The sequence below is a fragment of the Notamacropus eugenii genome, chromosome 6 (assembly GCF_028372415.1).
Source record: "Notamacropus eugenii isolate mMacEug1 chromosome 6, mMacEug1.pri_v2, whole genome shotgun sequence".
In the NCBI taxonomy this organism is placed as follows: Eukaryota; Metazoa; Chordata; class Mammalia; order Diprotodontia; family Macropodidae; genus Notamacropus; species Notamacropus eugenii.
Genome location: NC_092877.1, coordinates 223,049,698 through 223,067,228, shown reverse-complemented (window position 1 = coordinate 223,067,228; position 17,531 = coordinate 223,049,698). Strand labels below are relative to the sequence as shown.

Below are 17,531 nucleotides of genomic sequence, written 5' to 3'. Positions count from 1 at the left end.
GCCCATGCACTTAATTATTTAAGAGACACACTGATAGTAACAGGAAATGAAACTGTTATCTTCTAACAGAAAGAGGAAATAAAAAAAAACTTTAAAACACAGTAGTCTGGGCCCATTCATTTTAGTGATGAAGAGTCCCAAATCTTTCAGAAGTTTGTAAAGGCTATATATATTATAGGGGAAAAAATCATTCATGTTTTTGTATAATGATAATCCTGAGATGTCACAAAAAAGTTAAGTTGTATTCAGCATTCTCTGTTTAAGGTGACAAGGAATTAAATATTGCATTTTATATTTCAAAAAAAAACCAAAACATGGTTTAAAATGTTTTAGCATTTAAAGGAGTTAGTTTAAGGCATTTTGACAGTTGATTAATGTGGGATAATAATCCCCCAGCAGTATTAGATACAGGAGATGTAAATTAAAATAAACTGTTTTTGAGCTCCTTTAATGGACTTTAGAATTGAGGGTGATGAAATTATAAAACCATAAGATCAGAGATTTTGATCTAGAAGGGACCTCAGAGGTTATCCCCCCCTTGTTTTACAGATTAGGAAAATAGAGGCTTGAGAGGTTAAAAAGACTTACCCTAGGGTCCTGCTTATAGCAAGTAGCATAACTGGGATTTGAACATGAGTGTCCTGATTCCAAATTCATTGCTTTTCCCCCCACTATACCATGTTGTCTTACTTCCAAAGCCAAGGCCTGTGCCTCTTAAGTGCTAAGGGCATCTTTTCCTAGTTAATCTTTGAGGTCAGCTCAGCTTATCCCAGACTGAACTACTCATCTTTCTTCTCAAAACCTCTTCTAAACCTCGTTTTCATAGAGACATCAACATTCTTGACATAGTTTTATAGTTTCATCACCCTCATTTCTTCACTGTCTCTTAACTGTTAATCCAACCATTTGCCAAGTCTTAATCTACCTCCATGATAATCTCTTGCATTCTTCCTACTCATCTGGCCCCCACTTTAGTTCCCCCTTACTTTTTGACTAGATGTTCTGTAAGACTATTAGCCTTTTAACTGGTTAGCCCCTTCCCCCAGTCCTTTCTCTACACAATTGCCAGCTTGATTTTCCTGAAGGACACAAAATCAGTTGTCCTTCTGCCCCATACCTTCAGTACGTCTTCCTATTTCCTTCTTGTTGGATAAAAGGCAAACTCCTTAGACTGACATATAAGATTTTCCATGTTCTGGCTCCAGATTTGGAGCCTTTTGTAGTCATATTTCACATTATTCCTTTTGTCCTGTATAGTTCAGCCATACTAGAGTCCCCACATCTGGAATTCCTCCTACTTTTTCACATTCCCCATAGCTATCCCTTGTGCATTAGATTGTGAACCCCTTGAGGGCAGGGATATTTTTGGCTTTTCTTTGTATCCCTACTTAGCTCAGTGTCTGGCCCATAATAGGTACTGAAGAAATGTTTATAGACTGACTGCCTGAAATGTATTTGTTTCTCATCTCTACCTTTCAGAGTCCTTATTTTCTTTCAAGATTCTGCTGTGGTGCTACCTTTTCTTTGAAGTTTTTCCTGATTTTCTTCCCATCCCCCTAGTAGTCAGTGACCTTCTTTCCTCAGACTGACTTCTATTTACTTAACTATTTATGCTGTAAAATGTTTTCTGCCTCCCAACTGCCTTGCCACCATGTCTGTAGGTCTTTGGAGATAAAACTCTTTATGAAGCATGGAAGGACTTTAGTGGAAGTTTTCACTTTGTAATTTGTTTTTCTGAGTCTTTTTTTTTTTTTGGACATATAGTGACCTTGACCCTAGATTCATTTTGTAAAAATGAGTTTTACCCCTTAACTAAGCATTGCCTACAATAATATTTGCACTATTCAAATAAGTTTTTAGAGCTGCAAAATGAAATGTTATGGAGAATCATCTGTTTCCATGCCTTTGTATGAAAGAACTCCATGCCCTCAAGAACTCCAGTAGCTTGCCCAAGGATTAATTAGTGATAGAGGTCAGGACTTTTTCCAGGGACATTCACTTCATCAGCATTTCACATAATTTAAACACACATCCTTATCTTGTAGATCATATATAAATTAAATTTGAGATCCTACTAGAATTTCCATGCTTTCCCCTCTATTGCATAGTTATTTGTTTATGTCTAGTATTTAATCTATAAAAATAAAAACTTTTGCCGAGACAGTTGGAAAAATACAAACTGTACTTGTTAATGTAAATGATTAAGTAGTTAGAGAAATTTTTGTTGAAAAGTAAGATTTTTTTAAAAATTTATTTAAAAATTTAATAATTTTTTTTGTCAGGCTTTTTTAATAGCCTATGTAAAATGCTCCTAGAAGTAAAATCCTAGAAGTTTCTTGATTTAAAAGATTTATTTCACGTAATTTTTGAATGCCATATAATATGCTTTTTAGAGAATTGTTTGTAAAACCAATAATTGAAATTTCCTGAAATGCTGGTGTGTGAATTTTAAAGAGATCATCAAAACTTGAGCCAGAAGTGTGTGGTGATGGTAGACAAACTGGCATATCGATAGCACAAATAGAGAATAGAAATAGAGTGAACTGAAATTCTCTAGTTTTTATACTTTCTTGCTGAAATTCCTTCTGCTTCTTTTTTTAAACTCTATTGCAAGAGAAATATTGGAGTTACAAAGCTCAAAATAATTGTAGTGACAATAGCACCTACAAAATTAACTACAGCTTATAAACAAATTGTGATTCATAGTTATGACCTATTTTGAAATCACTGATGTATGTTTTATTTGAAACCTTGACTTTTTAAAAATAGTATGAGCTTGGTGTACAGAAGGTACTCTAAATCAGAATGTAAACAAAACTCTGAAACTTTTTTTTTAAACAGATGATAGAAGCCATAAATCATAAATGTGATCTTGTCAATTATAGTTATGGAGAAGCAACCCACTGGCCAAATTCTGGGTGAGTATGAATAAAACTTGACTAATGATTTGGGATCGTATCTACAAAAGCTTCCACATAAATTGTTGTATCCCTAACCCCATTTTCTTCTTTAGCTTGGTGGTTCTTATTACTTGATTTTGCATGCTTTTGGGGCAGGGGCAGTTAGATAGCACAGGGCCTGAAGTCGAGAAGTTTCATCTCCCTGTATTCATATCTGGTCTCAGACATTTCCTGGCTGTGTGATCCTGGGAAAGTTACTTATCCCTCTTTGCCTCAGTTCCTCATCTGTAAAATGAGCTGGAGAAGAAAATGGCAAACCATTCCAGTATCTTTGCCAAGAAAACCCCACATGTGGTCACATGACTGAAAAACAACTGAACAACAACAGCAAAATATTATAGTATCTCCATATGCAAAAACCACCAGGCTTATGAGAAATAGCACAGCACTCAAAAACTTCATCAGTAACATGTTTAAAAAAGTAGGAATCAATAAATACATGTCAAATGCTTTGGAAATACACAAGTTTTATAATAGTGACCACATCCTCAGCTTCAGGCTATTGATTGGCTATATTGGAACCAGTTCATGTTTTTCAAACACGCATTATATTAGAACTGCTTGATCTTGGTAATAATCCTGAATATCATCATGAATAATATGATGAGCAGTAACCAAAAGAAAAGTATTAGATATAGCTGGGTTGTGACTTCACTATATTTTCTAGAACCATGAAGATAAGCCATTAATCTTATCATTCTTTAGTTTAAATAAAATGCATTTAGATAAGGCATCATTCAAACCTAAATATAACCCTTGCTGAGAAATCAGCTTGTCCTGATATTGCTCAACTCTCATAACAACTTGTATCATTTCACTTTTCTATCGGATCTTACTCCTGCTCCTGGCACCTATTATGTGAATAAACCTTGTGCACTTGATTTTCAAAATAAATTTATTTACTTGTGTTGTACCACTATTCTTTTAAACCTCATTTACATTAAATACTCCTCCTCCTTCATCTCCTTAATTTTAAAAATTCATCAGTTCCCCCCTTTTTTGCTCTTGTTTAGCACTTAATAAGGCTTAATTTTTGTAACATGCTCAACCTCTTCCTCTGACTTATTAACCCACCCCTTTTCATGATGAATCCAATTCCTTGCTTCCCATCATAGCTTTAGCTGCTAAAAGGCAGGGCTTTTGTCTCATTTTATCTTGGTATCCCCAGCCTTCAGCATGCTGTGCTCCACATGGTCAGCACTTAATAAATGTTGAATTGAGTTTTCTCTTTCTTCTAATCTGGGTTCTTCCATCTCTTCTACCAGCATATTTCTCTCAGTTCCCCTTTAGCCAAGGCAAGTTCTGCTGTAATCAAAACTTTCTAGAGATGATCTGTATGTCATTTTTCCTTCTTTTTTTTCTTTACCTTTTAGGTCATCTCTATAATTCTTTTAGTTCTATGATGGGCAGTTTCTGATACAGCTAATCTGTTGCTTTTTCATATTCAAGTAATTTGTACTTACTACAAAACAGCTTAGTATTTGAGTTCCATAGAAAATGTTGGAAAATGTTTTGTGCATTCAAAGGGCTTCTGTCTCTCTTTCAGGAGGATTTGTGAAGTTATTAATGAAGCTGTGTGGAAGCATAATATAATCTATGTTTCAAGTGCTGGGAATAATGGTCCTTGTCTCTCCACAGTAGGTTGTCCAGGTGGAACTACTTCAAGTGTAATAGGTTAGTTCTTTGCTTAAAAAGCCATTTGTGCATATTTTGTTCTAAAACTTTTTATTGGTACCTATGATAAGATAAGAATTTCAGTGTGATGAACAGCTGAGCCAGAGTATCTTAAGAGGAAAAAAATAACTTTTTTATTGTTGTTTTAAATTGAATTTAACATACTTTTGGATTGATATTGCACATTCTGAAAACCCAAATCTGATAGATATATTATAAAATGCCCTCCAGCTGCCCCTGTTCACTGTGTCTCCCCACCCAAGAAAAATATGAGTTCTCTGGGGGCAGGGCCTCTTTTCTTCATTCTTGAACTTCCAGCCCCCAGCATAGTACCCAGAATACTAGACTTAAATACATATATATATACACACACACATATGTATATGTCTGTGTGTACATGTTATATACATATTGATGCACACACACATATACACACACACGTATCTTTTAAATGAGAAGGAATTCTTGTTTCTATTGTGGAAGACAGGTGGAAATCTTTACTTAAGTTGGAGTACAGTTTTTCTGAATAGTAAAAGATAACTGTATTATAGTGAAACTCTAGTTTTTTCTTATTGTCACTTGGCATTTGTAAAGCAAGAGTGACTAGAAGACTTGAATATTACCTCAGCCTTTAATGTTATTTTAATTTTATTCTGTGTGCACAATAATAATTAATAAAAATAAACAAAAAAGAGTATTGCATTAACTACAGTATTACTCCACAGTCCCTATTTTCTTCCACTGGAAGGCTTTAGAACTCTGAACTCTGAAACCTCACTGCCACTTCTCCTTATAATCTAAAGTCCCCTATCATTCAAGCATTTCCTTTTCCTTTTGCTCTGCTCCATAAAAATGTGTTTGGGGTTTTCATTACTAAGTGCTGTAGGAAAGCTTAGTTGGGAAGGTAAAATAAAACCATTGGAATTATAGAATTACAAAAATGTTATTAACAGTTAATTCTGGTCCTACATGTACTAGGTCTTGGCCTTTTTTTTCTTCTTGTTCCTAACACAGCTCTTATTCCCACTTTTGTCTTCAAGTGTTACCTACCCACCTTCATTTGGGCTAAATATTAGATAAATTGAGCTGTATGTTTTCAAGTGATATAGATTCAGTTTGGAAAGCTTATTTAGTATCAAGACATCTCGAATCTTCCTATCCAGGTCTTAGCATTTGGTACAGGAGATCAGGCTTAAAGCAGAACCCCTTTTATGTACTGTATCTACCCCTTCAGGGCAGCTATGTGACATAGTGGATAGAGTGCCATGCCTGGAGTCAGGAAGACTCATCTTCACTCATCTTCCTGAGTTCAGATCCAGCTTCAGATACTTACTGACTGTGTCATCCTGGGCAAGTCACTTAACCTTATTTGTCTCAGTTCCTTAACTGTAAAATGAGCTAGAGAAGCAAATGGCAAACCACTTCAGTAGCTTTCCAAGAATAACCCCAGATGGGGTCACAAAGAGTCAGGCATGACTGAAAAACAACTGAATAACAAAAATCTACCTCTGTCTCCTTTTTACCCCACCAGCCTCAAATAAGTAGTTTATCTGGTATTCATTTCAGGGATGTCCAATTGACCTTCCTCACACTAGTCATTGACCTATAGATTGTCTTTTCCTTCAATTAGATCACCAGATAAGAAGAAATTCTCCTTTGTCAGTCTGCAAATAATTTCAGTCCCAGAGTTTTGCCCATTGTTGGAAGCCATCTTGCCTTTCACCCACCCATTCTTCAGTGGCCTAAAACAAATTCACTAGCTCAATTTGTAATTGCTGTTATGCTCTTCATAGCAAATAAATTTCTACCCTTCTAAGGGCATGTCATGACATCACTTTTATTTGCCATTATAATTCAGATATTCCAGAATATTTTAAAAAATCATGTTCTTTCAATATTGCTTTCATTTTCCCAGGAAAAGGTTTTTAGCAAGATGACCTTGATCCATAGTCCATTCTGTATTCTAAAATTTTGTTTATGCCTTTTTGTCACCATTTTATTTCTCAGTGTCTTCTCCCACTTCATTTTTAACAAAGAAATAAAGTAAAACAAACCTGTAAAACACTGAGCATTTAATAATACATGCAACATCTTTTCTTCTAATTCATTTACCTCTCTACCATGTAAATGAAATATCAAGATTGTTAATCCATTCTGTAAAAATAAAATTTTATTTAGCTGCCACTAGATTAGAGGAGTTTTCATTCTACTTCTTCCATGTAATAGAAAGAAGAAAAGATAATTTTTGGTTAAAGCTATTTTTATGCACCTGAAGGTTTGCAGTAGGCCCACTTAGGGTTGTAAAAACAAATTTTATTTTAAACCTGGTATGATCCTGTCACTTCTAATACAAATTTCAAAGAATTCATAGATTTTTAGCAGCTAGTTTTTCCTTCAATTTAGGTTACCACCAAGAGGTGGCAGCAGAGAATCGTGATTTTTGACATTCCTTTCTCTAGTTCAAGATGGCATCTCTTCTCTTCACTTCCTCTCCAGGGCTGTGAACATAGTTTTCCAGGATAGCTATACTGTAGAGAACCTTGAGGGGTTTGAAAGAGCCCCTGATCAAGAGTTCCCCTCCTCCAAGGGAGAATAACAGCTGACTTGAGAAGTTAAGTGATATATTGTTCTCAGGTGCTCGACCTTGAATTCGGGTGTTGAAGCTCCAGGAGACAAGGCCCCTACTATACAGGATAACATTCTGATAAAGAGGCCTTGAAGCCTCCCTTTCTACTTATCACCATCTGCTCTGTTTCATGCTTCAATCACTACCTTTATGATTTTTTACTATTTAAATTTACTATTTTTACTATTTACTATTTACTATTCAATTCCCTGAGTTATTGGCTCAGTATGTCCAGAATAAACTCAGCTTATTCAGACTGCTGTGTCCCGCCTGTCTTTTCATCCTCACTCTGTGAGTCCGTAACTGCCCCAGACCTGCTGGACTGTGCTGGCCGCAGCACTATACATTTTTTTTAAATGAACAAGCCTGGATTTTCTTTTTTCTCAAATAAAAAGAAATACCAATCCTCATAACAAATATGAGCAAAATAAATTCTTACATTGTCCATGCATAGAAATGTATTCTCATTTTGTCTTCCAGCTAAAATTCCATAAGAGCATAACTTTTGAAATATCTAAACTTAACACTAATATGGTATGGTATAATGAAAAAGTTAGAAGTGATGAGTTCTAATCCCACCTTTGCTGTTAAGTAGATGTTAGATGTTTGACCTTGGTGTTTAATGTTCTTTTGGAGATAGTTTCTTTATTTGTAAAAATGAGAAGTTTGGACTAGGGGAGTTCTAAGAGTTATTAAATTTTGTGATTCCTATGAAACAATCTTCAGTTAAACAGCAGACATCTCCCTTCTAACAATAAGCTGCTTTCTTTTCCTTCATTTGAAGGGCTCTAGAGAAAAAAGAAATCCTCTTTTCATCTTCCACTTACTTTTGTATCAAAACTCCTTTGTTATGTTGTTAGCTCTGACACGATTCTGCTAATTTTTTAATTATCTCATGCTGGTAGATGGTTCTCCTTTTGGAAGTTCCTTTTTATTTGGAGGGTTTCTTTCTTATTTCTTTAGGGTTTTCTCTGCACAGTTTTCTTGATGAAAGTCACCAAGAAAGGAAAGTATGAAGAGGGGTTTTATTTTGTAATTTATCAAAAGCTTTTCGCTATATGGTTTGCATCTCTCTTTTCATTTTTTTTTTATAGAATTCCCAATCACACATTCTCCATTTTAATCAAACTCTCCTGCTAGCTTTAACTTCTGCATAAAATTTCTCTTCCTTTGTACTTTTACTCCCCATGTCTGAAATATGCTTCCTTTTCATCTCTACCTCATTAGAGTTCTAATTTCCTTTGAAGCACACCTCAGATCCTAATTTCTACAAGTTTTCCTAATCTTCCCAGGTTTTGTACTCTCTTCATATTGAAATTACTTTATATATACTTGGGATATGTTGTGTATCTGCTGAGTAGAAATGAGTACTCCTCAATGGTAGGAATACCTTTATTTTTTATCTTTGTGCCCTTGGTACCTACACAGTACCTTACTGTATTTGTAATAAATATTTGTTCAATTGAATTGAATAAGTGGTTTGTAATCCATTTCAGTAGGTGCCTTTTTTCTTGCTACCAGAATTAAAATGGCAAAATCATAAGAGCTATTAATGACTTCTGGCATCATCTGATCCAAACCTTAGATTTGTATATGCATATGCCTTTAGTTCTGTTCTTAGTACTATAATTAATTGATTATTTAAACTAAAATTATGCATGATATTTTAAAAAAACTAATTATAAGAATAGAATACTACTTTTGATGTATTTTCTAAAAAAACTAAAGGCTAAAAGGACTCCAGGGAACTGGGAGAAGGTGATACTACTTTATTTTTAATACAAAAAATGAGAATATATTGAAAAAATTTTCATGTTCATTGGATAATTTAGTTTTTAAGTTTTCTACAAGTAATTCAGTTCTATTACTTTGCATGCTCAATTACAGTAAACCGAATTCATTAACTCTTTTATCAGTTTCTGTGAACTGTATATATTTGTGGATGCTTTTAAGTTTTAGTCTCATTTGTCCAATCCAGTTCTACAAGAATATATACCAAGCTCCTTTAGCAGATAATGTACATTGCTAGAAAAAGCTGGACACAGAGATTAAGTTAGACATTGTTGTGTTTGTCTTCATTCTCCGAGAGGACCATGAAGTCAAGATAATGACATGACTTGCAGTTGACTTTGATTTGAGTGAAGGAGGGCTATACAAGGTCACCAACCTCACTTTCTTCTCCAGAGCCATGTGGGTCCAGTGGCCTGATATTCATCAGGATAACTGGAGATGGCCCAAGATGCAATGTGAAACCCTGGCCTTTTTAGGCTAAGGTCTTATCACATTCTCACTTTGAGTGAGATACACCCATTCAATGAATAGGCTTCTTTAAGTAGTTACTCAAGTAATGGCCCCTTTAATTAAAAAAAAAAAAATCAAACTGGGAGGGGACGACTCTTAGGGGTTCCTGGGTAAAAGAGAAACAATGACTATTTAGTAATTACATTCACTCTGTGCTAGGGGGATGGGGATTTGTTGTCTAGTATATGAGCTCCAGAGTGATTGGTCCACCTAGCCAGTAAACCCAAAGGAAAAAGGCAGCTTTTGGCCATGGAAATGTACCTTCCGCTGGGTAGAACACCAGAGGACAGGACAGGAGAGGAGAGGAACTGCTACTCACTCACAGGTTGTGTTTGTTCTTTGTTCTTGAAGAGGACCATGACATCAAGATGATAACATGATTTGCGGTTGACTTTGATGTGAGTGAGGGAAAGCTGTGTAAGGTTATCAACTTCACTTTCTTCTCCAGAGCCATCTGCGTCTGATATTCCTCAGGACTAGTGCAGATGCCCCAGGATGCAGTGTGAGACCCTGGCCCTTTTAGGCTAAGGTCTTATCACATTCTCATTTTGAGTGAGATATACCCATTCAATGAATAGACTTCATTAAGTAGTTACTCAAGGAATGGCCTCATTAATAAAAATTAATTAATTTTAAAAAACTGGTAGGGAAAGACCTTCAGGGTTATTGGGTTAAAGAGAAACGGTTATTCTTTAGTAACTAGTAGAAATTTTAAAAATGCGTATTATTGCATTTGTTGAAATGGAAAAAAGCTTTGGCCTCTGAACTAGAAGACTAAACACTAAATAATGGTGACAGTTCATTTAAAGTAAATATTACTAATGAATCTTAAAAGACATACATAGAAACTATTTGTAATTACATCTTGAATTCTCTGCCTCCTACACCCAGGTTGCCTAGTGGTATTGACTAATAGAAAGGACATTCATTTGTTTTGGAGTTCATTCTGTTGCTGTGTGACTAGGAAAATCACTTAATGTATCTGTTCTCAGTGTCCTCATATGTAAAATGAGTGTATTGGACTAGATTATTCCTAAAGCTTCTAGCTCTGCAGTCTGAATATTTATGTTCTTTCTGAATGTTGTATAAACTTGTATGTTTTTCTGTGCTGTGAAAATTTGTCATATCTTAGTTTGCCATTTATGTATTAGGTTTCTTCATCAAATTGTGAACTCTGATAACAAATGTAGTCTGTTCTTGGCAACTTTCTCTGCAATCTTAACACAGTATATTTAATAAATGTTGTAGGTATACCAGTTAACTAAAAGTGATTTTCTTTTTCTGCAATAAATCTAGTGACATTTAATGGAACAATTATTATTTCCATATTACATAAGATTGGAAAGTGTTTTTGTTTTTGTTCTAATTTGTTAATTCTGAAATCTGTTTTGTAGGAGTTGGTGCTTATGTTTCTCCTGATATGATGGTAGCTGAGTATTCATTAAGAGAGAAATTGCCTGCAAATCAATACACTTGGTCTTCTAGAGGCCCTAGGTAGGTCAAAATTAATATCTTGAAGATATTGAATTAAAGGTATAAAGTTATAATGGGAAGAGGATATAGAAGACCTGGATTAAAACCCAAGTTCTTATATTTAACAACTATATGATTTTAGATTAGACCAACCATTTTGCTATTTTTCAATATGGTTGTAGTGAAAGAAAGTATGTCTATTATACGAGGACCAATTTAACCTAGTTCAGAGAAATTTATCATAAAATGGGCTTCAGAGTTTTGGATTTTTTCAGCCCCAGCAGCTCTGGAAGACTATTAAGTCATCAATGCATTGCTCTCTGCATTTTGGGAAGACAGTATACACACATCATATGAAGGACTCAATTTCCTCCTCTCTAAAATAGTTGAATTAGGATTAGTGTTTGAAGGGACACTGGAGTTAATTTATGACTTACATATAAACCATTGTTTCCCCACAGGTTTCATTCATTCTCCTATTAGTTCTTTTTGCAGTTTCTGATTTTACTGATACCATTTGCACAAAGTAAAATGGTGAATAAAAGAATGAAACTCAGTCCAGTTAGTTTAATGTATTTTTGAATATAGTTCGGGGAAAAGATAATAATTTGAAAATGTTGATAGAAAAACTTGTTTCTATCAATCTCAGTTACTATAACCTGAATAGCTATAACATTGTAACATTCTTGATATATTTAGGATAATTGGCTAAGTATTTTTATCTTATATTACTAAAGCTTAGAATTATGATAAAGTCAAATGTTCCTTCAGGCATTTGCAGAGCCTCACCATAGTTACAGACCTGAACAGCCCTTTTAGGGCCCATTCCATTTTTAGCTTTTGAAGCAATAACTTGGATCATGAAAGATTCAGACTGAGGACTAAAAGCAGCTGAGTAGTTTTAAGTGGGTAGAGTTATTCCCTTTTTTAGGTCATGCAGACCCTTGTGAACTAAAAAGTATACCAAAGATATAACGTTTTCTCAAGTGTTATTTTCATTTTGTTCTCTCTTAGGGTAATGGTGCAATGAGATACCTAGTAAGTTAGTGGTTAAGAGGTTCTCCCCTGGGCTTTGGAATGGGCAGAAAATAGAGTAGATAAAATGAGCTCTTACCCTGTGTGATTTTAGGGGATATTGGGCACTAAATTTCTAGTGTTTCCTCTTAAATTGCAAACAGCACTTTTCCTAAGGACCACCTTAAGTCCTTATCTGATAACTTTTTAGTTAGTACAGAGTCATAGAACTAGAGAAAACCTCAGAGCTCATTTGTTCCAAACCCCCAAGCTTGTAATTGTCCAAATGGTGGGGTTCATCTTCTGGTTGTTTTTTTTTTAACATGGAAGTAAGTCATCATTGGTAACAAGTTTTGTTACCCTGCTATTCATTGCTCCATTGATCTTTGGCCAGTTAAGGAAACTGAGGCCAGAGACATGACATAACACTCATGGAACCAAATGAGATAATAAAATAACATAGCTAACATTCATGTAAAGTTCATGGCCTAAAAAGTGCTTTATAATGAGGAACAGACACACATACTCTTTATACGTAAAAGATCCATTAATTTGTTAGTGTATATGATATGTGTGTACTGTCTTCCCAGAATACAGATAATAATGCATTCATGACTTAATAATCTTCCAGAGTTGCTGGGGCTGAAAAAGTCCATCACTCTGAAGCCCATTTATGATAAACTTCTCTGAACTTAGCTAAATTGGTCCTTGTACAATAGACATACAATCTTTCACTACAACCATATTGAAAGCCTTTCCAGATTTAGTGTAGATCTAGGACTTTAGTATGGGATCATATAATAGTCTTTCACCATTACATGTAAAATGTTGTAAGTACACAATGTACTTTCCCTGTAAGAGCCTAGCACAATAAATAAGTCGTGTACATATTATTCTCATTTTGTAGAAATTGAGGCTCAGAGACTGTAAATGACTTTTTTATAGTCATATAGTGTGAACCAGGATATAAATGTCGGTCTCCTCAATTCATGTCTGATAGATTTCCTCCTCTATAACACTGCCTTTGATGTTTCATCAATATTCCAATACAGATGAGAAAGAAAAGTAGACAGCCCTATGAATTGTTATTCTCGGACTTTTATTGCCTATATTGCTTATTTAAGGTTAATAATTTTTATTTTTATTCTTAGTACTGATGGAGCACTTGGAGTGAGTATCAGTGCACCAGGTGGAGCTATTGCTTCTGTTCCGAATTGGACATTACGGGGAACACAGCTCATGAATGGAACGTCCATGTCCTCTCCTAATGCTTGTGGAGGCATTGCTTTGATACTCTCAGGTAAACAAATCATATGAATATGTCTTTTGATAGGTCATTTCTGTCCTGTAATGTATCCGTGGAAGCATCCATGTAGGTATTCTTTCCATTGATAAAAATTGCAACCTATTCATGCCCTCTCATACTATGCAGATTTTCTCCAGGTTCTTCCATAAATCCTCAAAGAAGATCTGTCTAGTCAGTCAATATATTATTTTAAAACATCTGTCCTGTGTTCAGCACTCCTAGGCCCAAGGGATACAAAACCAAAAATGAAACAGTCTCTGCTCTGAAAGATTGTGCACCCTTTGGGAGGATCCAGCATGCTTAGTCTATACAAAATAAATACGAAGTAAGGAAGAGGAAGGGAGAGACCTAAGAGTTTGAAGGTATTAGGAAAGGCTTCATTTAGAAGACAGAGCATGAATGAAGTCTTGAACAAAACAAGAGGATTCTGAGTGGAGGTCAGGAGGTAGTGGCATTCCAAGCCTGGAGGACAGATAATATAAAAGTATGATGTCATACATGAGGAACAGTAGAAAGGTCAGTTTTGTCAGACTGCAAAATATAAGAAGGAAATAATGTATGATTGTCTTAGAAAGGTAGGTTGGGGCCAGATGGGAAAGGCTTTAAATGTCAAATCGAGAAGTTTATATTTTGCTCTAAAAGCAATAGTGAGCCAATGGAGTTTGAGGAGAGAAGTGACATAGTCAAGCTTGTAATTGTCCAAATGGTAGGGTTCATCCTCTAGTTGTTTTTTTTTAACATGGAAGTAAGTCATCATTGGTAACAAGTTTTGTTACCCTGCTATTCATTGCTCCATTGATCTTTGGCCACATACAATTACACCTGCCTTTCACTTGTTCATTGCCCTTTGACCACCCAGAATTTTTATTTTGACAGTGACATGGTGACTGGAGTGCTATCCAGGATGCAGTGGGGAAAGAGTCTGAAAAACCTGGGGTCAGATGTTGTCAGACACTTACCAGTCTTGCTAGTCACTTAAAACACGTTGATCCTTAGTTTCCTCATATGTAAAATGTGATAATGGCACCTGCCTCACAGGGTTTTTATTTAATGAAATCATGAATGTAAAAAGTACAAGCCTTAAAGGATCATATAAAATTTAGCTATTATTATTTCAGTAAAATTGTTTTTTCATTTCCAAATCAGAAGTGATATGCTCGAAAACAAAAAAGGCTTCATGTAAACCCAAGTTGAAAGAAAATGTTACATGAAGGCAGGTCTCTACAAATGGATTTTCTTTTCCTATATTTTAGGACTGAAAGCTAATGACATTCATTACACGGTTCATTCAGTCAGAAGAGCACTGGAAAATACTGCAGTAAAGGCTGAAAATATAGAAGTATTTGCTCAAGGACATGGTATTATTCAGGTATTGTTTTCATGTATCAGAAAATGGATTACAAATCATTAAAATGACAGCCTAGCACGAGCTCATTTTAGAAAAATCCCTTTGAAATTTTTGTTTTATTTATCTAAATCTTAGGTTGAAATATTCTATTCTTTTACATAGTTTCTTGTACTACAAATGAAAAAGAAAATGCTTTCCTTATTCATGCTCTACACTCAGAATTTTGTTTATTTGCATTAAAAATAAGATGGAACATGGCTAAAAGAATGGGTAGAACTAAATTATAATGATAGATTGGGTGGCTTCTAAACTGTAATTATTTAGGAACAAGAGCATGAGCAAAGTTAAGAGATGAGGGTGAGACCAGTAGTATTTATAGACTACTGCTAAATTAATTTTTGTAGATTGAGCTACTTTGCCTTTACTAAAACTGTTCTTGCAATTTGAAGAGGTGGTTCTTATGACGTAGCTACAATGTAGATTTAGAGCTAATCATTAAGAAAATATTTTTATTCTAATTTGAAAATGGAAATTGAAGCAGAACTACTTACTTCTTACTGGAGGTCAATACACATTTATTAAGTAAAAGTCATATCCTTTTTATATAGTATATTATAGTCAATGTTCTGTTAATAATTATTTAGAAGCTACCTCTCCTCTCTGCACTAGCTGCCAGCAGTGAGAGGCCCAAGACCAAAGCAGGGTGACATCTGAAAGGAAACGAATGAAGCAGTTTAATTACACCGCAGCATCAGATATGGAAGACATTTGTGAATGAACAGCATCACTGTCCTTTGTCATGACACAGAATGGGGTTTGGCAAGATTTGAAGAACAGATATATGCCTTCACACAGAAATCATTTTAACCATGATTATTTTTAAGTTCTTCACACTTTAAAGAATGGGATCATAGAACCACAAACTAATTATTTGTAGGCTATTGAAAAATTGATTAATCTAAAGTTAAGCTTCAAAGGCTCACACATAAAATCACTGTCACTGGAAACCTAAAGTTCCACTCTAGGAAATTCAATGTGTTAGTCAATAGGGCTATTCCTATAATGTTCTTAGGACTTTAAGCCTGTATATAAAAGATGGTTTAACATTTTAACCTTTTTGCACCAAATTTCTTTTGTTTAATTGCCATTTTTAGTGATTTGCAATCAAACTAGTTTCTATGCCTAAACTTATATGTTCCTAATTGTCAATTTGTTGTTCTGCTCAGGTTGATAAAGCATATGACTACCTCGTTCAAAACACATCATTCACGAATAAAATAGGTTTTACTATTACTGTTGGAAGTAACCGTGGCATCTACCTCCGAGATCCTGTCCAGGTAGCTGCACCTTCAGACCATGGAGTTGGCATAGAACCTGTATTTCCTGAAAATACTGGTAAGCAACTAATAAGTAAGGTAGATTTTGTAAAAGTATTTATAGTCAGACATGATGAATGTGTACGTACTATGCATTATGTTCTATATAGATTCCAAAGAGAGAAGTGCTAATTATACCAGTTTCCAAAATTATAAATTATTTAGAAATGCACATTCAAACAATTTTAGTTGGAAAAAATTTTGTTTAAATGCATTATCATTGCATAGAGTAGACTGAGAAAGTATTAGTAACTGTATGATTCATGAGCTAGAGTGGCAGCATAGTTGAGTGGAAAACATACTCAGTTGTAGAGGACCTGAGTTCAGATCCCAGTTCAGCTTTATACCTTGGGCAAATTCACCTCCTCTGGGCCAGCTTCCTCATGTGTAAAGTGAATAGGTTGAATTGTATGGTGTCTAAACTTCTACCTTTAAGTCTATGATCTCATGATTTCTTTAAAAATCTCATAACTGTATAAGATCTTTAAGAATAGTCTTTGCATGTAATAAGGGTATATTTGGTGAAAATTTGAGATGGTAATAAATATACTTTTAGAGATGATTCTGTGCAGCATACCACATCTTTAATGATAATGTTGATTTTGAGTTATTATGTATTACTGATTTTTTAAAAATATCATTAAATAGGCTGTCACTTTACACCTATCTGAATATAGGAGGAAACTTCTTTTGATGAGTGATATATAGAATAAAAATGTATATACTGTCTCAGTTGCAGATGAGTTAACTTCACACAGCACATTACCCAATGTATGAGGTTATTTGCAATAATTGTTTAAAAATCTGTTGACAAGGATTAGAGCTATCGTTTAAAATAAGTTTGTTAAATGAGAAAAATATTGATGTGTATCTTGTTTTTTTAATGGCAGATAATTCTGAAAGAATATCTCTTCAGCTTCACTTAGCTTTAACTTCAAATTCATCATGGGTTCAATGCCCTACTCATCTAGAGCTTATGAATCAGTGTAGACATGTGAATATACGAGTGGATCCTCGGGGCCTGAGAGAAGGACTACATTTTACAGAGGTATTTTTTTTTTAAGTTCTCTATACATTTTCCCTCTTTTTTCTACCTTTTTACATTTAAGTGAAAAACTCCAAAGTAATTATTGCTTTCTAGGAAATAGAGTCTTATAACTTGTCTAATTTAGCTGCTAATTATACTATGTTGATATTCAGTTAAAAAATAAAGAAATTTGTAGGGAACGATGCTTATTTCTTTTTAATTACAATAAAGTGTCTTTTAGACTTCCCTCTAATTTGAAATTTTCATGCTTAAAATGTGTAAAATGAAGCTTTAGGTGGTATAGTTGATAGAGCACCAGGCCGAGAGTGAGGAAGATCTGAGTTCAGACTAACTGCATGACCCTGGGCAATCACTTAACTACTGTTTGCCTCAGTTCCTCATCTGTAAAAATGGGGACACGCTGGA

The 17,531-nt window shown here is 34.7% G+C and overlaps 1 protein-coding gene across 5 annotated transcripts in view; it reads left to right on the top strand.

The window, feature by feature from the left end:
• The window catches only part of TPP2 (tripeptidyl peptidase 2), a 96,621-nt gene that overhangs the window by 24,729 nt on the left and 54,361 nt on the right, over positions 1–17,531 (top strand). For all 5 annotated transcript variants that reach the window (XR_011969886.1, XR_011969885.1, XM_072622022.1 and 2 more), the window contains exons 8-14: positions 2,842–2,918; positions 4,507–4,634; positions 10,956–11,055; positions 13,200–13,348; positions 14,608–14,723; positions 15,929–16,097; positions 16,969–17,126. Coding sequence is in view for 3 of the 5 variants with exons in the window: in XM_072622022.1 (XP_072478123.1) it covers positions 2,842–2,918; positions 4,507–4,634; positions 10,956–11,055; positions 13,200–13,348; positions 14,608–14,723; positions 15,929–16,097; positions 16,969–17,126 (897 nt within the window). In the remaining 2 variants the exon portion in view is untranslated. The remainder of the gene's footprint in view (positions 1–2,841; positions 2,919–4,506; positions 4,635–10,955; positions 11,056–13,199; positions 13,349–14,607; positions 14,724–15,928; positions 16,098–16,968; positions 17,127–17,531) is intronic.